Genomic DNA, 26,234 nt, shown 5'->3' with positions numbered 1-26,234 from the left:
TGTCCTATGAACAAATATACATACAAAACATAATTAGAAAATCCTTAATTTTTAGATAAACATATTACCTATTGTCTTCCAAATCAAAGACCACTTGGTTGATAATATCAGTATCCAAGAAACGTTGGATGTCTTCAAGCACTTTCTGCCTGTCAAAACATAAAGGTAAAGCCATTAAATTAATTGAAGATTAGCTCATAAACGCACTGCCATTACCCTAATGTTATATTAATGTAGCATGCTAAACAACTAGCTTAAATGAAGTTGCGCAAACACTGGTCACACTTTTTGATTGGAATGTCTTGTGTTTGATAGAAAATGTTTCCAGACAGTACGATAGTTTACTATTATATACTATGTGGAGTATAGTAGTAAAACTGGTGATTATTTAAAAAAAATATACAACAAATTAATTGTTTCATATAAAGTCAGATGTAGTAAGTAAGAATAATTTACCTGAATGATTATATTTCACTAGGATACTTCATAGCAGACCAGACCCTTTCCCTTACCATGTCACAAAACCAATTCAATCCCAAAGACTTCATTTTACGTTTATAAGCGTCTATCTATCTATCTATCTATCTATCTATCTATCTATCTATCTATCTATCTATCTATCTATCTATCTATCTATCTATCTATCTATCTATCTATCTATCTATCTATCTATCCATCCATCCATCCATCCATCCATCCATCCATCCATCCATCCATCCATCCATCCATCCATCCATCCATCCATCCATCCATCCATCCATCCATCCATCCATCCATCCATCTACACTTTTTTTTTTAAACTGTGCTAAGTTGTGCTCGCCTAAAGTAGGCTCAAATGGCTGGTACTAAATGAGTTAAAAAGGGTGTCCACCAATCCAGTCTGTCAATTAAGAAATGTCTATAAGGTATGTCAACCACACCAGGACAGCCCTATAACACTCAGGTCCTTTAGGAACTCCCACAACAAACCTCGGTGACTTCGACCCCAGAGATAGGACAGTCCACCTCAGAGTTTCCAAACTCCTTTTCCACACATGAAGATGTGTCGGTGGATTTAAGCAGGTCTTCAAAGTATTATACCCACAGGCTCATGACGTGCCAAGTTGAGGTCAGCAGTGCCCCATCTTCATTATGCACAGTGTTGATAGCACACTGCTTCCCCCTGGACAATCTGCGACTATAACAGAACACTGCTCTGGTTCAGATCACGGGGGCCGTTCCTAACAACCACACCCTTCCAGGTCTCACTGTCATTGCTCACATGACCATTGAAGAATGAGGCAATCGCCTTGAGGTCAGCAGTCCCCCATCTCCACGAAACACAGCGTTAATAGGATACTATAAAGGATAATAGGAAGTCATTTTCCATGGCCTCCCACACCCGGGTTTTTTCTTTGGCAACTGCAGATACCGCATTCCGTTAGGCCAGTCGGTACCTGTCAGCTGCCTCTGGAGTCCCACAAGCCAAAAACGGACAATAGGTCATTGTCTTCAGCTTGAAGGCACATACGGATACCATCATGTTTGAACACAGTGATTGTTATGGACAATCTATGACAAGCACACAAATCCAATAATAGATGCTGCTATAGTTCAGATCATGGATGGGGCCGTTCCTTCCATCTAAGCCCATCCAGGTCTCACAGTCACTGCTCACATGAGCATTAAAATTGAGCAGTAATTTCGTATTCAGGAGCCATGGTGAAAACCATAGGTATTCATTACAAAAACAAAGACATCCCTTTAAATAAAATGTACTGGAAATTTTGATGACAGTAATGAAATTGATCTGGCTTACTTTAAGTCACAAAACCTTTTTGTCTGTTTTTTTCATGATCAATTTAAGAATTAATTCTTCAGCTATTTTTGCAAAGACACAGCAAGCCAGTCATGGGCTGCGATAAAAAAATAATCTTGGATTAAATTACTAAAACCAATGGCTATATTGTGCATCAAGGTACCTTTGGATGTTGGACTTGCGTAGAGCCATGGGTTCATTTGCTGCTGGTGGCACCTGACCCCAAAAATCAGGGAAAGCAAGGGTGCTGAATCCTGGGACAGATTTTGTTTTCATGGCTGCAGCACAATACAGGCTTGGTTCATGGTAAGGGATGGCAAAATCATGTATATCGATTAACTTGTCCATCATGGTAGAGTTAAAAGATTTTCCATTTCCCTCATTTTTATTCTTCTGATCATCATTTGTCAAAGTTGAGTTGGCCTCTCCCCTAGTACCAGAAAACAAGGATCAACTGACAGTGTTTACAAATAAACAGCAAATCTGCCAAAAAAAAAAAAAAAATAGTCAGACATCTGCCATTCACAGGATAACACTAATGACTTGAGGCTCACCCCAGTCGCCACTAGTTTTGATAGATTCACAAAGGTGGGCACTTCGTCAGCATCGACGGGCTGTCCGTCAGTCCCTCGCCAACGGACGCCCGTTTTGCTGACGAACCGACAAATGACGGGAAAGCTTAAAAAAAACAAACCCTGAATTAAAAATGTCTGAATTGAAATTGTCATTGTTGTTGTCAGGATAGACACTGTGTCAGATGTTACTCAGGCGTCTGTCATATGTCCAGGAGTCCACCACGCCCCTTTTGGCTTACTTAAATATGCTGTAATTCAACTGACTTATCTGCTATATTGCTGCTTCTTTATTGTGCAAACTGCAATCAACCTGCAGTCAATGTGACGATAATCACTTTACAGCATCACCAAGCAGTAGAGAAATATGTTCAATTCACTACTTGTCATTCACAGCTATAACACAGCTGACCTTATTGGAGATTTATTTGCTCCCTTTCTTAGTCCTGGTTTCATAAACCAAAACTCATACTATACACAATCTCGCCAACCAGAAGTTAAAAGTAAAAAAATTAGCAGTAATAGTTTTTGTGTTATTTTGCTTTTTAAATATGTTTTCCATGAAGAATTTGCTTCCTAATAAGAGCATTCTGGAATGTGTTTCCACTGCAAGGCAGTCACTCATTCAAGTAACCAATTGGTGAAAAACATGTGTATTCTTTCGCTGATTGGCTCTTGGCCAGGAAATGCAGATAGATGTTTTTTTAATTCCCCAATTAAAAACGTTCTTTAGTGAAATAAACCTGAGTGATACTTTTGTTTTATATGTAGTGTATGTGACATATAATTTTTGACAAATTTAGATGATGAAAAGTTTTGAAAACCGTCTTCAACAATTGTTGGCCAAGTTATAAATGAGAACCGACATCCACCATTTGAGTATCATGTAAAGCATGATAATTCCATCTAGTGGACATGATTGCTAAGTGCACTCTCATCCCACCTGCATTCACTCAGATGCGGGTTAATAAACATGATGGTGTATTATAGCCTAGGGTTAAACCCCTTAGTTGACTTTGTTTGCGTGGTCCACTTATATTAAGGTGTTGTTTCAATTGCAGTACAATTGTAGAACTACAAACATGGTGTTAACTTTTAAGTCTAATTTCAAACAGAAAAAATAATTTGTTTGAGCGCGGTGTGTCATGAGTGCAGACAGAAGTAGAACAGCACCTGATAAATGACGGACGAAAAAAGAAAAAGTCAAATGTCGCCCTCTAGTGGTGGTGGAAGGCTGGCCAAAAATACACAGACAGACAATTCTGTCTAGCTTGAAAAAATGACGGCCCTAAAATGACGGAAAGGGGACGAGGCTCTGACGAATGCCAGACCAGCAAAAAAAAAAAAACAGTAATTTGCCCACCTCTAATGATTCATATCAGCAACAAGGAACTGGGGCAGAATCTCAAAGTGAATGTTTCCTGGCAGACTATTGTCCAATAATGTGCAGCAAGCAGAGAAAGACTTAACTTAAATCAAATGTAACAATGTGTTGGAATGCAACTTACATCGCAAAAAGCATAAGAAAGTTGAGTCCTTTTATTTTTATCCTCACAGTTCAAAACAATTCCCAGACGTATTGATACCATGTCTATGACATATTTTTGCCAAATAACCCCCACGATTAAGAATCTGAGTGAATTTTTCACCCAGTGTGACTCCTGAAAAATTGTGATTTCTCAATTTACAAACAGAGGGATTTTGTCATTTAATTCATATTTCATTATTGCAATAGGAACCAGAAAGCAATGTTTAGAGTAGTGGGGGTGCCAGAACAAATTGTAAAGAAAACATTTGGGCTGACTTGCATTTTTAATAGATCCAAACAACCTCAATTCAAGTGAATGGAAGAGATTCCTGCTGGTTGATGATGTTGTTGAGTCTTTGTAGTGTCATCTTTTGGGTTTGAGCTGTTTTTTGTTTTGTTTAGATTCGAGTTTGGTCATGTTTTGCTGTCCATGTGTCTGTGTCTCGTTAAGTTTGATTGCGTGTCTCTCTGTGTCAACCAAACAAGCAAGATGTTTCAAACAAATCACTCATACAGGTTTCCTTGTTTTCTCGTCAGTTTGGCTTGTCTTTCGTTCCCTGCTTTCTTTCAGCTTTTGTCTGATCGCTGTTGCTGTCACCGTCTCTTGTTGGTTACTCTACTGTTCTTTCTGATTTCTTCTGGTAATGACGGGAAAATGAAACCTCCTGAAGCATATCTATACATCGGACAAACTATTGATCCAGTGCTGGCACTGTGTCATTTGCCTGATCAATGTAAGACCTGATTGATCTTACTTTCATTACATTGCATTTGCAACAAACCTTTAAACAATACTATTTCTGCTTATATTATCTATTATTTTGTATTATTTCTATTTTAAAATCATGAACACGTATCAATGTGAAAATCAGAGTGAAAGAGAATTTGAACTGATGCTGCTTATAAAATGTTTCTAGTTCTATTTTTCGGCGTCTCCTCACGGAGATGGTGGTCTGCTATTGGTCAGCCTCACTTGTTTCAAAATGGCGGAACTGTAAAGCTTACTTCAATTGTGAGTGGTTACAGAACCGTATTTATAGTGCATTTTACTGCTTAATTCAAAGTTGTAAGGGTTAGCCATGGGTCCCAACATTGCGAGAGATGTTAGAGAGAAGTAAGAAGATGATTTATATGGAAACGATGCTGGAGATAACCCTTATTAGGGAATATGGGCATAACAAGCGGCACTCAAAGGTAAATAAATCCTTTCTATATTTTTTATTTGTGATGTTTTCTGATTGTATACATGTATATTATATATGGGTAGCACTCACTATTTTGGTACCAATTTTTAATATGTATGTACAATTTTGATGTTTTTACCTGGGGTTCTAAACGCATTAGCTATTGAACATAGATTTAGATTGCCTGTCATACAGCAAATTCGCCTTACGACCCCAACCGCGGAACGGATTAATCTCGGAACACTGTACTCTTTTTGAGGCACTTTGATGCACTGTTATTTTTGTTCTGTTTCAGACTAGCCTGTAACCTGTATAAGCCCTGTAAGAAAGTTCGCATTTGTTTGAAGGTTATTTATGTTGCTTTTCTCTTTCTTTGATGTTAAAAAGGAGAAAATTTTGGTCATTACCATTGGGCCTTTGTTCTTATTCTGTGGCACATGCCCTGCTGCCTTCTTTTATCCATGGTAGGGTGGCACAAGCCCTGTGGATGCCCTTCGTCCCTGTTACGGTGGCACATGTCCTGTGGCCGCCCTGTTTCTGCTCTAGAACATGTGACGTGCAACTGTCCTGTGACCCTGCTTTGGCAGTGCATAATGTGCGATTGTCCTACGGCCCTGCTCCGAAAGCACACAACTTGTGACCGCCCTCGACCCTGCTTCAGTGGTGCTCTTCCTGCAGCCGCCCTCTTCTTCTGTCCTGGTGGTGCAAATCTTGCTTTTATCTAGCATCCAGGACATCCACCTGACTGGCCCTGATGAACAGGCCATCGTCCCACTTCCTGGTCCCCTTCTGCCCACCCTGTTTTGGACATTTGTTTGTGTTTTGCGATGTCTGGGATCTGTCTCTTGGGGGGATGGAATGTCACATTCTGGGTTTGAGTTAGTTTTTGATTTGTTTAGATTCCAATATGTATTATTTTTAATTCTCTTTTTTAAAATTATTTTTCTTCTTCTTTTTTGTGTCATTGTCACATCCCTTCCGTTTGCAACAAATTCACTTGAAAATCATCCAGTAACCATCTGTTATGAAAGTGCTCTTCCTGTTTACCTGTGCTTCTGGGTGTGATATATGGCACATGTGAAATGTCAAAATCTCCCAAAATCTTCATATTCCATTTTACATTGATGCACAGATTCAGAAATCCGAAAAAGAGTGTTGTTATCCTATTTTCATGTTTGTATTTGGAAGGAATATTGAGAAAACATGCCTTTTTTTTTTAATAAAGTACACAGTAACATATATATTTACAGATGGAACAAGCTAGGTGTCTGGGTGGAGAATGAGATTAACTAATGCTATATATATATATATATATATATATATATATATATATATATACGTACTAACAACAAATAATACTGATTTACAGCTTACCTTGTTCCTCCAAAGTTGCTTCCAGCTTCACATCTAGTGTTTAGGATGCCAGTATGACTGTAGAAATCTTTAACCTTTAATCGGCAAGCAGCTACATACAGGACAGACACATTTTAGGATTAAAAACATAGATGTCAATATTAGGTAATTGAAAGGTGATTGAAAGGTAGTTTATATACTTCTTATTCAGGATAAATAAGACACGATGGCAATCGCTAATTATTCATGCTATACAGCGGTGTTTTTCAACACAGCCCAGAGGTGTTCCACAAGACATAATCAGGAGTACCATGGTACACAATCCAATTTCACTTTTTTTTTTTTTTTTTTGAGGGGGGGGCAATATGCCAGCTGTGAGAGCACTCTGTTGCAGAGAAATCATGTAAAAGATACTTTTCATCAATAGACGGCAGCACCCTACTCGGGACCTGTGACTGCAACTGTGTCACTGACATTAAAAATGATTATCAATCTCACAAATGTGCAAATAAATGTGTTCTTAACATACAACAGTATGTTTTAAATATAATTGTAGGTCTAGTTATCATTAAATTATATTACATAGGGAGTGGCAGTCCACCGTAGGCTGACATTTTATAGCTACGGACAATGGTAAATGCAGCATCTCCTGTTGTCCGAAATTAAAAACAGTCTGAATCTTACACATTATCCCTTAAACAAGCAGTTCAGAACATTGAAATGCGGTGGATTCTCCTATATACTCCATTGAGAAATAAACAGCGAAAATGAAAGTAGATCAAGAATGAGAAATCTTATGGTGTTCTCATATCGTGAGATCTCGTCCCATCCATTCTCTGAACCTAAAACCAATTCTACAACGGACATTTTTTGATTGGAAGTTGAATTATAAATGCTGTAATGGAAACCTAACCTGATCTGGGTTGACCTGATGCGCCTTTTTCTATCTGGGAGAGAACCTCAGTAGTTTTTATTTCTCTCCTGAAGGAGTAGAGAGGTAGACTGTTGCAATGTTCAGTTTCGTCATCAGATGAGGATGATGAACTTTCTTGTGAACTTGAATCCAGCTCATCCTGTGTGACAAAGATTGCTGTTTAGTGCGACATGTCACATGATGAAAAAACAATCAAAAAATTGGCTTTGTTGGTCATGATTCCTTAAATTACTTAAACATACATACTAAGAGTACAGAATGGCAAAATGTTTGCTGCCGCGTATTAAGATTAGACTATATGCACACTGAGAGACGTCATAAATCAGTGGCGCTGATACAATGGCTGAGTGTTTATTCAATCCAACAAGAGTTGAGCAGTGATTGAAAATCTGGAGTAGTGCCTGGACCTCACTGTACAATACCAGCTATTAGTCTTGTGCAAAAAGTACCAGGAAGTCTTGTGATAGTTCTGAACACAGACGGCTGTATTGTGAGAGGAGTTCTTTGGGTCTGTCTGTGGCCGGACGAAGATAAAGTTTGTTCAAGTCAGTCTCCAAATCATCATCCTGTAAAGAGAAAACCTTCTTTATCAAATATTCCTCTACATCTGTGCTCCTTCATATTTATTTAAATACTGTACTTGTATAATGGTGTATACATAGCAAGTCACATTTATGTGTTTTGTATTTTTAAGGCATGAGAACAATAGTATACAAAAAGTTATTTTTCTTCTTCCTTTTTATTATCATTATTATCATTAATCTTATACACATTAGACATAGTAAGGACAGTGATAAGTGGATAACATTTTTTAATAATGAGTTATATAAAATGTTGACGAAATATCCACTGCACTACTGCACTGTATTGGGATTAACAATCTCAAGCTGCATTATTGAAGAATTCGTGGTAATTAGGTTTTATTGATATTTTTAGTTGGTGGCACAGTCATGATTAGGCATAGCGTGGAGGGAGTGGACCCAAATGCAGTTGAGCCAGAAAACAGGTTGAACTCCAAAAATAATGTTTAATATGAAAAAGGGACCAAAAAAAAATCAATGAACCAGACTGAATACTAAGTGACAACAAAAATGTGAAAATTAACTACGAAAGACAAGACTAAATGCTAGGGAAAACAAGGATATACAGTGATTCCCCCCTACTTCGCGGTTAATAGGGGGTGTCAACCCCCCCGCGAAGTCTGAAACCCGCGAAGTAGGGTATCAGTTCCTAGATTTCTATGTATGCCCCAATATAGCCGCAGTAAGCATAAACAATCCTTTTTTATTATTATTTTGTGAGTATTTTATTTCCTTTCTCCTATTATTTAACATTATATTATCCTTATTAACATTATTGTATATTCATTAAATAACTAATATTACTTAGTTTGTTGAGAATTTGTTCTCAGGACTGGTTATCTGCACCAAGACTCAGGTCAAAGAGCACGCAAGTCATCACGTTGAACTTCACATTTATTTTGGCTCATGTATGGTGTATCATGTAGTATCTGTTGAACAATAAATCAACAACAATGTTAAAGTCAGTCAACTAACATATAAACACTTGCCGAACTTTAATCTATGAATTTACTGTATTTTTAGCCGTCATTAGCGGGTTAGCAACAAATAACAACAACTACTAACTATAAAGGGCAACCTCTACACAAACGAACACATAAACAGAATAAACACTCATCACTTACTAAACATAGGCAGTAGCGTGCGTTATCAACATAAATGATAATAAACTATAATTATGAGCTTACGTTGTCATTCACTATGTCACCATGACGAGCCGAATGACGCACAGACAACCTAAAAGTGGAAACGGAAATGCAACGCGACCCGAGAAATTAAAAGCATCCATTTCAAAATAAGATAAAAAAACGTCACAAACTCTAACGCCTGAAGAATTCTTAACATAGTTAACTAATATTACTTAGTTATTTGATGAATACAGTACTGTATAATGTGCTTTTTTCATTTTTTTTCGATTTTTGCACATTTTTTAAATTATTTTTTATTTTGAAATATTTTTAATTTTTCCTGGAAAAACCCACGAAGTACTGAGACCGCGATATCTGAGAACGCGAGGAGGGATCACTGTATAACATACGAAAAACAATGAAGAATTGTCGAAATAATATGATCGATGAGAGCGATGCAGAGACAAACCACCGGGGACAACTGGAAATAAAATACGCTACACACTAACGAGGAAACACGAAACAGATCACAACAACAAGGACAGACATGTGGTAAACCAAACAGGATCATTGAACATGAAACCAAAATAGAAATGAACAGAAACCCCAAAGTTAACCCATAAACAAAAACCCAACACCTACAGAACTTGACACATGGTGGAAGAGTGGTTAGCACGTCTGCCTCACAGTTCAGAGGCACACTCCAAAAACATGCATGACACTATGGACTATTGGACACTATGTCCTTCGGTCTGATTGGGTGTGTGAACGGTTGTTCATCCCTGTGTGCCCTGCGATTGGCTGGCAATCAGTTCAGGGTGTGACCCATCTACTGCCCGAAGACAGCTGGGCTAGGCACCAGCCAGCCAGCAACCCAAGTGAGGATAAGCAGCTATAGAAAATGGAAATGGTATATAAAATTCATTTGTGAGGTAATGCTTGTTGGGGGTTTTTCACAGTTTGCCTACCTTTTTTCAGGGAAGTAAAGAAAGTATTCCCAAATACAGACCTCTGTCAAATGGAAATTCCCAAACCCGGAAAAAAAACCCATGCATTAAATTTTCTATGATTATATTACATTAACGAGCAATCCCTTGCAACGGAACTTCCGGAAACCGGAACCTATTCGTGAGACCGCTTTAGCTTTTAATTTAATATCATTGGATCCAAAACCGAGACATGTATAATAAGTAACTCTTTATTGTAATGAGTTTGACTGTAATTATGAAGTATTTCGATGTTATTCATCTACGTCCTGGAGATTGTGGCGTCCATAAGAAAAAACAGAAATGACCATGGAAGAGTGACCGTGAAATGCATCCGATTGAGCGTAGTGGGAGACGCTCGGAGTCGGAGAGACTCAAATCTACGACACTTCGAAAGACAAGGAATCCTGTCTTGCTTAGTATTTTGGCAATTTACCTTCTCAGAGGAATTTGCATGTGGCTCGACACACAAGAATCACCAGACATCAGCAATGATCAATGGGACAATTACTTGCAATTAGCAACACAACTGTATGATACGCAGGTAAACATTTTCATGAAGCAAGAAATGAAGCCAATCAAAATACACTATTTTTTTTTTCCCAAAATGGTCAAAACTCAACATTAAAAATAAAGTAGAGTATACAACAAGTTAAGGATACTGCACTGTATTGGCATTATTTAAAAACAGTTCATCTTTTGGACCATGTTTTTGCATTTTCCAGTTCATTTACAGTGCATGTTTTAAATACTGCAGTTTTTGTTTAATAAACAGGTTTTGGACAATATAATTTTGCATTTATTGCTTGTGTTGATACGCATGTACTGTGTTTTGTTAACGTACTTGCATGTTCACGCAGGACAAGTACCATGAAAAGATTGGACAACGCAAAGGGGATTCCTGACGAGAGAATACTTACTGTATTAACTTGGGCACTGGAATTATGTGGGAGGTATATGAAGGAAATTCTGACAAAAATCTTGTACATGTATATTTAGTTTTAAAGCAATTAATACTGGGTTGTGTGTCTTATATTGTACTTAAATTGTGTGTGTGTCTTATATTTTCTGTCAAGCAATCAACATTTGGTCAATGAGGTATCAAACTGTTTTTTTTTTTCATTGAACAGTAAGTATTGTTTTTTTTTGTTAAAGAACAGAAAACATCCAGAGTAATTAAACATACATAGTCTTTACTCTGAGCCTCTTGGTAATCTTGCTCCACTTTTTCATCATCATCGGTTTCATCATAATCAGCAATCTCACAATTGCGCTCATCTTTAAAAAAAGAAAAAGAATTGTGAATGAGGTTATACTACACAACAAGATTCACAACATTCATGAGAAATTGAACAATCTTCCAGAACAGACTACGAAATGATTCTTCCATGACATTGAAGCATTTCGGGTCACAGGTGACACATAGCTTTTTTTTGTAGTTTAAAGTGTTGCAAACACAGTGCTCCATCACTATAGGCTTAATTCCCTACGAACATGATTTCTATTGAGATGGCTCAAAAGAAAAAAAATCTTCCTTAATCAGTCCAGTTAATGACATGGTACTCACTCCATATTCCTACATTATTACCCTCTTGCTGAGGCTGTAGTAACTTGAAACATATCCAGGCATCACAATCTTATTAATTTTATGACCACGATTTCTGTGACAACTTGGCCTACTTGGTTGAAAGGGTTAGGGTGTAATGTTAGGGTTTGGGTGGGTTAGGTACAAGTATCATCGACACAAGAAAAATAATATATATTTTTTTTAAATTCTTTGTTGTGGGACTGGCACGGCCACAGGTCCAAGATGGAGGGAGACCCTCACCGTCCTTCCTATCCAGCTCCTCCCACACGCCAATGAGAAGAAAAAAACAAAAAACAAAAAATTATTTCTTTGAAGACGCATAAAATGGGATATGCGGTTATGCCCCGCAGAATCGTATAATACCTTCCAGGGGCGATAAAAGCACAAAGAAAGCATTTTAAAATTTCATTCTCGAAAAAAATTGAAAGGTAAACATATATGCACACATACACTCCCCCACTCATACAGTAGTCCCTCCAGTGTGTCCCGGGAAGTCCCCGGGGCCTCCTCTCTGTGGGACATAATACCTCACCCGGGAGGTATCCAAACACTACAACTAACTCCTCTCAATGTGGAGCGGCAGCTTCTCACCACGGACAGGGAGAGCCCGGACACCCATAAAAGAACACTTATTTTGGCTGCTTGTATCCGGGATCTCGTGCTTTTGGTCACGACCCACAGCTCGTGACCATAGATTAGGGCAGGGACATAGATCGGCCGGTAAATTGAGCGCTTCGACTTTCGGCTCTGCTTTTTCCGTACCACACCTGCCTGTCAATCTCCCGTTCCATCCTACCCTCATTCGTGAACAAGACTCCAAGATACTTAAGCTCCTTTACCTGGGCACTCCACCCTTTCCTGACTAAGGCCCATGGTCTTGGATTTGGAGGTGCTGATCTTCATCCTACCTGCTTCACACTTGGCTGTGAACCTCTCCAGTGAAAGTTGGAGGTCACAGTCTGAGGAAACCAACAGCACCACATCATCTGCAAATAGCCGAGACAAAATGCTGAGATCCCCAAACTGGACACCCTCACCGCTTTGGCTGAACCTAGAAATTCTGTCCATTAAGTAATAAACAGAATAGGTGACAAAGGTCAGCCTTGGCGAAGTCTTTTTGACTTATTGCTGGAAATACAGACCAAACTGGCATTGGTCATATAGGGACCTGACAGCCTGAACCAGGGCTTCCTGTACCCCATACTACCGTAGCAGTAGTGGAAGTCTTCGAAGTATTCTGCCCATCAGTTCAGAAATCAGCAGTGCCTCATCTCCACTTTACACAGTGTTAATGGTGCGCTGCTTCCCCCTCTGAGATGCCGGATCGTGAACTAGAATTTCCTCAAAGCCATCCAGAAGTCGTTTTCCATGGTCTCGCCGAACTCCTTCCACACCCAAGTTTTTGCCTCCGTGACCACCAAAACTGCACTTTGCTTGGCCAGCTGGTAGAGAACCTGGCAGCTGCCTCCACAGTCCCACAGACCAAAAAGGCCCGATAGGACTCCTTCTTCAGCTTGACGGCATCCTTTACTGCTGGTGTCCACCAGAGGGTTTGGGGATTGCCGCCATGACAGACACTGAACACATTACGGCCACAACTCTGATTAGTTGCTCCGTCAATGGATTCACAGAACAAGGTCCGCTCAGACTCAAAGTTCCCCGCCTTCCCTGGGACGTGAGAGAAAATCTGCCGGAGGTGTAAATTGAAACACCTTCTGACAGGGGATTCTGCCAGATATTCCCAGAAGACCCTCATGGCACATTTGAGTCTGCCTGGTCTGACCAGTAATCGCCCCCACCATCGAAGCCAACACACTACCATGCGGTGATCAGTTGACAGCTCTGCCCCGTTTTTCACCCAAGTGTCATGCAGCCGCAAAGCCGATGATACAACCACAAATTTGTTCATCAAACTGCGACCGAGGGTGTCCTGGTGCCAAGTGCCCATATGGAAATCCTTATGCTTGAACATCGTGTCCGTTATCAATCCATGATGAGCACAGAAGTCCAATTATGCAACAACGCTCGGGTTCAGATCAGGGGGCTGTTCCTCACAATCATGCCCCTCCAGGTCTCACTGTCATTGCCCATGTGACAATTGAAGTCCCCCAGCAGAACAAGAGAGTCTCCAATGGGTGCACTTCCCAGCACACCCTCCAAGAACGCTAAAAAGGTTGAGTACTCTGAGCTGCTGTTTGGTGCGTAGGCACAAACAACAGTCAAGACCTGTCCCCCCACCTGAAGGCGTCCACCAGGGTAAACCACAATATACAGGCCCCGAGCTGGGGGCAATAAGTATGCCCACTCCTGCTCTGTGCCTCTCACCGTGGGCAACTCCAGAGTGGAAGAGAGCCCAACCCTTCTCAAGAGGACTGGTACCAGAGCCTAAGCTGTGTATGGAGGCACAGGTACTTTAGTCAGAACTTCTCAGCCTCGCACACCAACTTAGGCTCCTTCCCTGCCAGAGAAATGGCATTCCATGTCCCAAGAGCTAGCTTCTATAGCATAGGATTGGTGCACCAATGTCCCTCCTCTTTACGCCCTTGACCCCTTTAGTATATATATATATATATATATATATATATATATATATATATATATATATATATATATATATATATATATATATATATATATGGTCATTTTGAATTTGAGAGCCTAAAAGAAGTTGACAGGATCCTGGCTTTTTCTATTTGAGGGCCAGTGCTCTGGGATGTCCTATCCATGGAATTTTGTGCAGTTTCCTCAGTAGAAATGTTTAAAATCTGACTAAAGATTCATTTTTATACTTTTACTTTTAAGATTCATGATTCAAGACTTTTATTGTCATATGCATACGAAAACTAAACAATTAAAATATGTTTCTGTTACCTTCCTGAACAGACTTACATTCCACACAATAGATCAAATAATAAAGTAGGTGATAGTCGGCAATAAAAAAGAGTAACAGGGCAATAAGGGGTGGAGGCACTAATATAGGAATACGATTCATGTTATTCAAGACTAAAGTTTTATTGTCATATACATAATAACAACAGCAGCAGACTACTCATAGCTCCCTCCATTCAGTACACTATTTCTTGCTATTTTCTACTTAGCAGATTCAGCTAATAAGGGACAAAATAAAAGACGCAAGGCCAAATACCCTCTCTCGTGCTGTGATTGCTGATGCTCACAGCAAAGCCATCATCCTCCATGCTGCAAACTCATTAAAGACTTGTTTTCAGATCCTAGGATCATCTGTCTTGAATATTATCAATTTGTCACTCTTCTCTGGCACTGTACCAGAAGCTTTTAAGACCACAGTCATGCAACCACTACTTAAGAAACTCCTCCCTTATGAAAATCTCTCCAATTATAGACCAGTGTCACACTTTCTGTTATTGAGAAAATTCTCAAGAAAGTTGTAGCACAACAGCTTAGCGATTACATGGCTGAACAGAAGATTTGAACTCCTTAGTGCCGCTTTTGACACTATTGATCATCATATACTTATAGAACACCTTGAGTCATGTTTTGGTATCGCGGGATCAGCACTTTTTTTGGTTTAGATCTTACATCTCAGAAAGGATACATCGTGTATCTCATGCCAATGCGACCTCTGAATCTTTTTCCGTTTCATGTGGTGTCCCGCAGGGGTCAGTACTGTAATGGAAAATTAGTATTTAGCTTATATTATTATAATGTTTTGTTGTTCATTGACCACCTGGCTTTGGTTTTAACAAAGGCCCTTTCACCTAACATACATAGGAACTTCCTGTGCAGCTAGACATCCTTGAAAGATAAGTTCAACACTGACATATTGTACTCCATGGTTTTGCCTCCCTTTATGTTTTAATTACATCCAGTCTGAAGTGGGATTTTTATCTTGTAGGCGTTTGTGACTGTATAAAAATCTTCATTTTTACGTATCCCTGCGCACTCCTTTGCAGACCACTTAGCTGTTCTGTAAACTTGTGCATTTGAAGCTTCAAATAAAAGAACCCAAAAGGACAATTTGTTTTTCCAGACTGCTTTACTATTCTCACCGAAAATCCTAAAAATTCCACAACAGTACTTAGTCCTTTACTATTTAACATCTACATGATGGTGCTGTACAAAATGCAGCAGCGAGACAAAGACGAGAAAGTTAGATCATATTACCCCAATACTAGCCAACCTGCATTGACTTCCAGTACACTTATAAAGTCTGTGACCTTTGGTTGTGATTTTAAGGTGTTGTTAATGACAGTGGGCCCCTGGTTTACGAGATTAATCCGTTACGCGGTTGGGCTCGTATGGCCAATTGGCCGTATGGCGGGCAATCCAAACCTATGTTAAATAGCTAATGAGTTTAAAACCCTGGGTAAAACATCAACATTGTATATACTGTACATGGCCTTCAGTAAATGGACCCATTGTATATACATTGGTATCAAAATAGGTTGGTGATATGTATATATTATATACATGTATACAATTAAATAACACCATAAATAAAAAATAAAGGATTTATTTATCTTAGAGCGACTTATGGCCATATTCCATAGTGAGGGTAGCTTAACCTTGGCTAGGCTAACTTTGCCTTCGTATTTTTTGATTATCTCCAGATTTGTGTCCATATAAGTAATCTTCTTATTAATCTCTTCATCATCACTATCACCCTTAGGACCCATGGCTAACCCATTAAAGTTTGAATTAAGCAGTAAAATGCACAATAAATATGTTATTTTAAGCACTCACACTTTGTCATTTCTGCATGTAACAAAATATTTCATTTCTGCTTACTATCAATTACAGAAACAAACAACTAGCATTGTAGTGACGTAAGCGGTGACGCATGTATATACGTATCAGCGCGGACACATCCAACATGCACACACACTAACCGCCATGTTGGATGTGTCACAAGGTAAAAGAAATGGCGTAAAGAGGGGAGAAAAAAATGTTGCGGTCCACATCGTAAGTTGAAAAAAAACATCAGGCAATGACGTTGTAGACCGGCAGTCCACTGCACTTATAAAATCTTACAGGGCTGAGCTCCTTCCTATCTCATCGACTTAGTATCCCTATTGACTTAGTATCACCATCCCGACAACCTGGGGTGTTCCTACATTTCATTATTCCACATTTTAACATCTTTACCTGCCGGGCTAGGCTACTTGAGAAGTTGTCTGTTCGGCGGATTCAGGAATATGGAGATGTGGTCAGCCCTTCTAAAATGAGATCTTGAAACAGCGTTGTAAGCATTTTTCACATTGCTGTAGACTTGGTCCTTGTTTTTATTTTCCCTAGTCAGAAAGATTATGTCCTGAGGTTGCAGTGGTTAAATTCCCCTGCTGTGAGGAATACAATGTCTGGCTGTTTGGTCTCGTGTTTGCTGATGACGTCATGCAACTTGCTAGCCGTGTTACTCGCCGTGGTATATAAATAGCTGTTACACACACAGAGCACTAAACTAATGCGGCAGGTGGAAGGGCCTGCGTTTCACCATTAGCAGTTCAATGTCTGGAGTACAGTTTTTCTTGACAGTTTGCGCATCCGAGCACCATCGTTTACTTACGTTAACACAGACAACCGCATCTCTGTGTTTACTGAATGCTAGTGTCCGGTCTCCTCAGTAAACAGCGTGCATTTTCAGCTTGGTCGCTGAGTCTGGTTTATCCTCCATCAGCCAGGTTTCAGTGAAAGTGAAAACACAACACTCTCTGACCTCTCAATGAATGTTTGTCTGGGTTCTCAGTTCGTCGATCTTATTCCCACGGAAGTGGACATTAGCTAGCAGCGGGTAAGGTACCAATGGACTGGTAGCTCTAGTTTTTAGCCAAGTGTGCAGGCCTCGTTTTGCCTCCTTTCTGCCTTAGCTGCTTTGTTTGCTAGCCTCTTAGTTCAACTGAGGCCCAGGGCTGCTGCGCCATTCCAGTGTAACAGAAAATTAAAAGTTCATGATGAAGTTTGCCGATGTTAAGAAGTGCCACTTGACTAGCTTACGGTTGCGCGTGAGTGACATACGTAAAATACGAACAATAAGGCAGAAATAAATAAAAAGATGTGTCTAAAAAGGGAGAGTGAAACAGAGACGCCACAGTGGGCACCATATTGCTTTTTGTTTAAATTGTATGCTGTTGAGCCTGGAAGGGGGTCCCCTACCAGCTTTCTTATTTTTCCTCAGGTGGGGGTTGGAGTTTTTCCTTGCCCTTTGGGGAGCTTGGTTTAAGGGGATGCAATTGTGAATTTTCTATGTTTTCTGCAGCTTTTTCACTTCTGAAGCCCTTTGTGACTCTGCTTTGATTAAGGGCTGCATAAATAAATCTGCCTAGACTTCTAAAGTACCAGTACAATATTTATCATGTTTTAAACAGAAACTTTTATTTGGCTACTGAACCATTTAGTCAAATATTGGAACATCAATCATCATTTTAGATGCAAAATATTAATCATGTCTGTACCTGAAGTTGCCACCAAGACACCATCAAGACAATCATGTTGCCGTCCAGGCAAAGGAAAGTGGTATGCAGAGTGATCTGATTTCAGTGGAAGAGGGGTTTTGGGCAGGCACGATCTCATCAGCTGAACAGAGGACTCTACCAGTGACTCATGATATTTGTTTAACAAGCATGTCTGCAAAAATAGAAACATTTAAAACAGTTAATATGAGAGACCAACATAAAATTCCATTTGAAATTTAGCTCATTCAATAGTTTGCTTTTCAAATCATGTCACCATTAGATCTAGAATGCAGTGCGAAAGTAGTTGCTGTGTATATATATCATCAAGTGCATTTGATGTACACTCACTCAATGTCATAATGCTTCCCATTGAAATAATCCAATTTTAACATGGTTGTAGAATTCTTAAAAATTCAAATCGAATGCTTTTCATCTGATTTAATCCTGCACATAAATACTTTATTTTTATTATTCAGACACTGTTTTGTCCTTTCGAAACTCACACTTTTTTTTCAAATAATTTTCTTCCTTCAACTAACTATTCAGTAATAAATGAAGACAAATTTTATAACACAGGTGTCAAACTCAAGGGCTGGGGGCCAGATCTGGCCAGCCACATCATTTTAAAAAAATCAGATTAGACTTCACAATCTGTCTTTTGAACTGTTTTACTGGCCTTCTGATTTCAAAACTAGGTAAGTGTGTGACAAACACACTTAAAACTTATTCTGGCCCTCTGACAGAAACTATAAGTAAAATGTGGCCCATGGTGAAAATGAGTTTGATACCTGCCTTAAAACAAATACTTACAGAATAAAAACTACAAAAACAGAACAATAAAAAAGCTGTCACTTTAAGACATGTTTTGAAAGCATGATGATCAGAATGATTTGTTTCTCTGAAAATGTTTCTCACTCTGCTAAGGTAGCACGAGCGTGTAATGTTCTACTGAGATGTCAGAGAGAATCCAGTCAATTGCTGGGTTGTGTCGATCACCTAATGAATCACTTTTGTGTTGGCTGCAGTACACCTAGTGTACCCCACACCATTATACAATACACTAGGACATGCTTTAGGGAAAAGGTCTCCAACCACCAGTCAGCAGCCCAGTACCAGTCCTTAGAGCAACTGATACCGGGCCACATGGGCCACACCCAAAATAATGAACTATTTCCATTTTATGTATTATCCAAATCTGAAAGATATTTTATATTTAAAAACCTTTTATTTTGAAAACTGGTGGGATAAGTTAAAATAAGTTAAATGAGTAAGAAACAGACATCTAAAGGAAGGGGGGGGCAGTCAAGAGACAGGTGAGGAGCCTACAAGAATGAAGAAAAAGAAAGCTTTTAACAAGAGCTACCAGAGTCATACTTGAAATAATGACTTCTTGTGGTAAGAACATTGAGCGTTACCTCGTCCAAAAAGGACTTACTAAGTGACATGAAAACGATTCTCTGCCATTTTGTTACAGAACCAGATGAGCTTTCAAATGGCGGCTGTCTCAAAAATACTTTTGAGACATTCCATCTGGATGAAGAGCAAAACAAGCTGAGGGCTCTCATTAGTTTGGCGTTAATGGTGAGCTCATGTTTTGTCATTGCCCCCCCTCTCAAGCGTTGACTGTTCCGTGGTAATGAAAAGATTGGTGACCCTGCTATTGGGTGGTTCAGTAGAAGGTCACCAGCAGCTGCTCCTAAAGGTGTTTTTTTTTTCCTGAGCACTTTCAGGAAGTGAAGTCACTGCTTGTTTTTCTTCAACACCGCCATATGGTCCAGGAAAGGTAGTCGGAGAAGTTGACTCCCAGCAGCTTGAGAGACTCATTCAACGTGATGATTAGTGGGGCCGGCTCTTTGCTGAGTTTATAGAAATCCAGGATCAGTTCATTTGTTTTTGTGGTGTTCAGTGTGAGTTGTTCTCTAGTCTCCCTTCTGTCTGTCTCTTAACTTCATCCATGTAGGCCAGGCATGTCCAAACCCGGTCCTCGAGGGCCACCTATCCTGCATGTTTTTGATGTTTCCGTCATCCAATGCAGCTGATTCAAATGATCAGGTTTGTTGTCAGGCTTCTGCTGAGCTTGCTGATGAGCTGATCATTTGAATCAGGTTTGGTAGGAGGACAGAAACCTCCAAAACATGCCAGATAGTCGGCCCTCGAGGACTGGGTTTGGACATGTCTGATGTAGGCAGACTCATCCTAGGAGGAGATGAGTCCAACCATCAATGTGTTGTCCGTGAATTTGTGGATGGAGTTAGAGAGATAGATAGTTATGCAGTTGTGGGTTTACATTAGGTAAAAACTCGCTTTGTGTACTATTGATTCTTGGCTGGATAAGCCAGGATAGTTTATTTTGAAGCATTGGTGAGCTACCTCACAATGCTTTTACCTTGATATAAATTGTCAGGCAGCGCATTCCCCTTATGCCAGGTTGCACTTCTAAAGAAATAAACACATTTTGTCAACTTTCAAACCCCTCTTTCGTAGATTGCAGGAGGTTGGCTGCCAGAAGAATACATCTTGGGGCAAAAAAAGTTGGGGGACCCCTCGTCTAGTCAGTCTCCTGTACAATAGTACTACTATTAGTATTAGTAGCAGTAGTAGTAGTAGTAGTAGTAGAGCAGAAGTAATAGTAGCAGTAGTACCTGAGTAGTATGATACAGAAGTCGTATGCCTCCATGAGACACTAAAGCATCCCTGCCATGAGCACTGCGTGCAATTTTATAAAAGCAACGCAGCAGTGCCTTGAGGATGTCAGTGGCAGAGTACTTAGTGTCCTTAATATGCCATTCCTCATACAGCATTAGAAGACCAGAGACATAACCCTTGGACACTGCTGAGCAGATGTTAGCCTCTATTGAAAACAAATAGAGAAACGGAACAAACACCAACAATATCAGTATGCTTTGCAGCAAAATACAAGTTTGTAACTGACAGTCTTATTTATAAATGAAGTTTGTCACTGTGGAAATATTTGATAACAAAGACAAAATGATAACGTGAGAGTGGCAGCAAGTGTGTTGTCCGGTGGGAGAAGATAGCTCTCAGTGGAGTATATATTTCACAAGCTTGTCCAGCTGATTTGATGTTGTCTGATTTGACATCAAAGTCCAGATTTGACCATCTTTTGTCTGTTTTTTGGAAGCACCTCTACTGTACTTTGTTTCGCAACCTAATATGCTAGGAATTAAGTCCTTTGACTTATAAACCCTTTGGGAACTATGTAAAGGGGTTAGCATTCATAAAATAGAATAGAATTGAATAGAATACCTTTGCTGTAATTGTAAAGCTGGTGTACAATGAATTTGGGAGCACTGCTTTGGTTGGTGTATAGTCATAAATATGAACAATAAATAGAATACATAACATAGCATACAAATTATAGTTTCACAAAGTGGAATTATTATAAACAATTGGTTCTTTTGTTGTTATTGAGACGGTCAATATTGAAAGCTTTGGGGAAAAAGCTGTCTCAGAGTCTTGTTTGAGCCCTGTAGCATCAACCAGGCAAGAGCTAGCTAATGTCAAATGTTTTCTCCAGATGTACTAAGACAAAATTTGGCTCCTTTGAACTTTTTCTGTACTTCTCCATCAATGCCCTCAAGACATATACCATGTCAGTGGTCAGGAAGAACCGACCACTGACATGAGATACACTTACAAGGCAGGAAATAGCAGTTTTACACACAAATCAGTGCAGCATCTTGCTTCTGGAGCTCCCAGGATTAAGTCTTATTTACGGGCTTCATATTCCATAGTGCAATCTCCAAACTAAAAAATTGTGTGGGGTATAGCTTGGATGAAATATAACAAGTTGGAGAGATCACAATGAATTTTTCATTTACTTTGAAAATTTCCCTTGGGACCAATGTATAGAACAAGTCATTAGTAAACAAGTGTACTACAAAATACATACTAAGAAAACAGAACACTAAACCAATTGCTATTAAGCAAAATGCTGACTTAATTCTACGTTTAAAGTCGCTTTAGGTCATTTAGATGGATCAAGTACTGTACACGATTTCAGCTAACATGGTAGCTAACATTACAGAACCTGGGCACTCAAAATGAAATAAGGCCACTTATAGATCCTCTATTATTTAAGCATGCAATGCAGTGCAAATGTTGGTTTAAATACATTGATACACAACAGTCGATTGCTGTGAACACAATGACCCTAAATCATGTCAGGTTTTAGTGTCAACTGGAGAACGGCTGGTAAAACTTACTTGAGGAAAGCAAAGCAGCAAATGCATTAATGGATGCCCTGCAAAACAGAAAGAATTCAGTCCCACTGTCACTCCCTTTAAACGAAAATATAAACGTTTTTGAAGTGGTTTATTTTTCAGTTTCAAATGAACAGCAACGTTCTATAACACAATAGAACACACAAATTTGACATCAGTAAAATGACAAAAAATAATAAAATGAACTCTTTCAGTTCTATGAACAAAATTTCTCATCTTTTAAAATTCCTATGACGAAGAATCTAATGACGAATTCACCGATGCCGAGCTGGAGACGATACAGATCCACTGATATCAACTGAGATCCATCCCGGGATTCTTCTATCAAACCGCTGAGGTAATGTCTAGCATAGTGCTTATGTATATCAAGCCAAGCACAACCTAATGTCTCAAGCGCACCCATGTTGGAGGTAAACAAAGTGGGTGTGCAAATTTTGCAATGTGCGCTTGCGTCCAAGAAATGTGTCACACATTATCACACAAAAAACAAGTATTGGTTTAAAAACACATGCAAGCACTCATCATTTGGAATAGAAAAAAAAGGTCTAAATATGTTGTCAAAGGTGAAATGTTGCCGTTTATATGCTTTTGCAAACTGTTATTTTGCCTTCAAAATTACATTTTTATTGTTTTTGTTCATGGTTTATAGAAGGGAAGTATGGTCGAGAGGTTTCAGACTGTTCTTTAAGATATACGTATATTATGATTTTACCTGTCCAGCACACTTGAGGATAGAATTTCCTCCATGCAGCCCCTTAGCTAAAATGAGTTTGACACACCCGGTAAACTTTACAGTATGGGTTGCAGTTCAATAAACCACAATTCTGAAATGCAGCGCAAACATTGAATGCAATGTCATTGTTCCATATTGCTTTAATTTTGCTAATCCTAAAACTCTATGCTTATGTTTTTTGCCTGTTTGTTTTTTTCTTGGGTGGGGGCTCTTATGTAGGTTTGATGCCAACTGACTGCCACAGATGACCAATTCAGCTGGCATGAAAAATTGACAGAAGGATGATTGCCTACCACTATTCTAAAGCAGAGGTGGGGATGTCAGTCTGTCACTCATTCTTCTATCAATTGTTCGAGTTGGCACAATTTGTCATCCGGCCAGTAGGTGATGATGTAGAATGGCGGCCAGGCGTTCCTACCATCGGTACAGTGAACTGCAATGATGTATGTGTCTTTGTGGCGGGCTTTCATACGGTTTGAAAACAATAATTCTACTATGTCTAATGGAAATGCTCATCGCATTGAGAAGAATTTAGAAAGCATTTACTATTATCACAGACTTTTGTGGATAATTAGTAAGGTCTGTTGTTGACAACGGTGTTCAAGCTCTAGAAACATTTCTTTTTTTCAGGTCAATTAACTGTTGCCATATTTTCTATGATTTAAAACCTTGTGGTCCTCTTCACTTGATTGCACAAGTGCCACAATTTATTCCAGACAAAGTGGTGTAAAACTAATAGGCCACTGAAATTAAAACGCTGACAACGCTCCAGTGACAAAAAATATGACAGTATGGCTGTGATTTGGAAACAAAACAGCTGGTTTACTAACAACAATGTTGTCGGACTCTACAAAAATTTGTTTCGGAATGTAATACTACAATTACTGCACTGATTTTTTAAAATTGTTTTAAAGTAATTGAACAGGAGATTCACTATGAATGTTTCACAAAGTAGCTCAAGGAAGTGCAGAAGGCATCAAACTGTGTTAGTACCAAATTTGCTATAATTATTCTAATCAATTTAAAACAGTTAGTACAAAATGGATGCATGTGTTCAATCAGTACATACTTAATTGTTTGCAGATTCTTTATGGTATAATGAGGAATAAGGCTGTAGATGATATCCAGCCCTTGGTTGAACCCAATAAGCTTTGATGTGGAAACTGTAAAAGAACAACAGATACAAATGAAAAAAAGGCAAACACCAAAATGTTTCCCCTGACCTGTGTGGTACTACATAGAAGTAATATCCTTAGTCTGTTTGATTTACTGCTGCTCATAGCTTTCTGTCCAAGGTCCAGTTCATCACACAATCATTATTTTAACATGTTCCCTACGTGCCTAATTTACATTTCGTCACTGTTCTAGGAGGGACAGCAAAAAGCCTGTTTATAATTGATTGATAGATTGAACACATAAAAAATGTAACAAATATGAACATCAAAATTTAAGGAAGAAATAATATAATAATAATTAATATAATAATATAATAATTTATATTTTCAAAGAGGGTAGGAAGAAGTACAAAAAAAAATCTAGTCCTACCACATGTTTTCTATCACTGATGTCATATTTAGACATTAGGTTATTTATTATTATGAATGTAACCCAGTATAAAAAACAAAAGAAAAACAAAAAACACCGTTCAGCAGTTGCAGAATTTCTACAGGTCCCCATGTTGAATGACTCATATACAGTGGGTCCCCGGTTTAAGAGATTAATCTGTTCCGCGGATGGGATTGTGACGTGAATTCGCCGTATGGCGGGCAATCCAAACCTAAGTTTCTTCGCTAATGCTTGTAAAACCCCAGGTAAAAACATCAAAAATGTATATACATATTAAAAAAATGTATCAAAATAGTATAGTAAGTGCTACATATATAGAATATACATGTATACAATTAAAAACCATAAAAAAATGTAGAATGAATTTATTTACTTTTGTGTGACAAGCTTGTTGTGGCATATTCCCTAGTGAGGGTAGCCTAGCCTAGGCTAGCTTAGCCTTCTTACTTCTTGATTATCTCCGGCTTTGTTTCCATATAAATCATCTTCTTATTCACTCTTTAACATCACTAGCAATCTTGGGACAATTTATTCAGTTAGAATCAGTTTGAACTACTTTCCAAAAAAATATAAATTCTTACACTATTTCTTCTGCTCATGATTTTTGTCCCTGCTTCTCATCTTGGCAATTTGTGTTAATGACGTTTTGAATGATGGCCAAAAATGTAATCTGTTGGCACTTATTTCATCAATTTCAAAATAAATGTTGATCTTCAGTCTACCAGCAAAAATGGGAGTCCATCAGTGGGTACTTCTTGTGGTACTGATGGACTAGTAACAGCCCGGCATCATTGCAGACCTCTAGTAAATTGGACTGCCCACAACATATAGGACGCCAGACTGCCATGTGGGTCCAATTAAGAATTGAAACAAACCTTAATGCAAATTTTTATCTGTGTAGTTAATTGGTATACTGTAAACTTGTTTGAATAGTTGTACAATTTGTGATTATACATTTGCTACAATCAATGCATGTAAGGACATACCTGCCTGCTCAGTCTCAACCGAAGACAGATATCATTTCATTTGTGATTTACAAAATAGAATTGCAGAATGTCTTGCTACACAGATTGTTTTGCCACACATGGACTAATCTTCCACTCACATTGTTTTGTTTTTTTACAAGAAAGAAAAAAAGAGGCCACTTTTTAAATATGACGTCAGCGGATGTCATGATTGAAAGATCGGTGCCACCTGTACCACCAAGTCACGTCAACAGCGTTTCAACCCAGTGTGCGTCAACTGGTAAAATATTTGTCTTTCTGTCTTGGAGCTTATTTGCTTGCTTTGGTTGTATCGATTTGCATTGGGTTTCGGACTGTGTAAGAACTTTATGTTAGCGTTCGCGTTCCTGTTGTTGCATTCATTTGGAACACACAAGGATGCCAGACTGACGTGCAAGTGTACTTCGGTGGTTTAGTTCGGTTTGATGTGTGCCGCACACTTTGATCGCTTCTTTGGTTTAGTTTATTGCAAATTCTGTCCAGCTGTCAAATTGTTTCCTGGTGCTGCAGGCTTTCTGGATAATGTAGTTGTTTTATAGCACGCTACACAACGTTCAGTTTGAATTGTTAACAGACTGATATATTAAGTAGAACTTATTATTATTATT

The 26,234-nt window shown here is 38.9% G+C and overlaps 1 protein-coding gene across 1 annotated transcript in view; it reads right to left on the bottom strand.

Moving 5' to 3' along the window:
* agbl1 (AGBL carboxypeptidase 1) overlaps positions 1-26,234 on the bottom strand; it is an 81,412-nt gene that overhangs the window by 46,459 nt on the left and 8,719 nt on the right. Inside the window, 10 exon segments of the mRNA XM_088416550.1 lie at positions 69-149; positions 1,962-2,228; positions 6,457-6,547; positions 7,349-7,508; positions 7,819-7,935; positions 11,250-11,341; positions 18,080-18,251; positions 20,722-20,930; positions 22,306-22,343; positions 24,126-24,219. Of these exon segments, the coding sequence (XP_088272676.1) occupies positions 69-149; positions 1,962-2,228; positions 6,457-6,547; positions 7,349-7,508; positions 7,819-7,935; positions 11,250-11,341; positions 18,080-18,251; positions 20,722-20,930; positions 22,306-22,343; positions 24,126-24,219 (1,321 nt within the window).

The sequence above is a fragment of the Hippichthys cyanospilos genome, chromosome 6, assembly GCF_059441005.1.
Source record: "Hippichthys cyanospilos isolate Australia breed blue-spotted pipefish chromosome 6, RoL_Hcya_1.0, whole genome shotgun sequence".
In the NCBI taxonomy this organism is placed as follows: Eukaryota; Metazoa; Chordata; class Actinopteri; order Syngnathiformes; family Syngnathidae; genus Hippichthys; species Hippichthys cyanospilos.
This window is presented reverse-complemented; position numbering and strand designations above follow the sequence as displayed.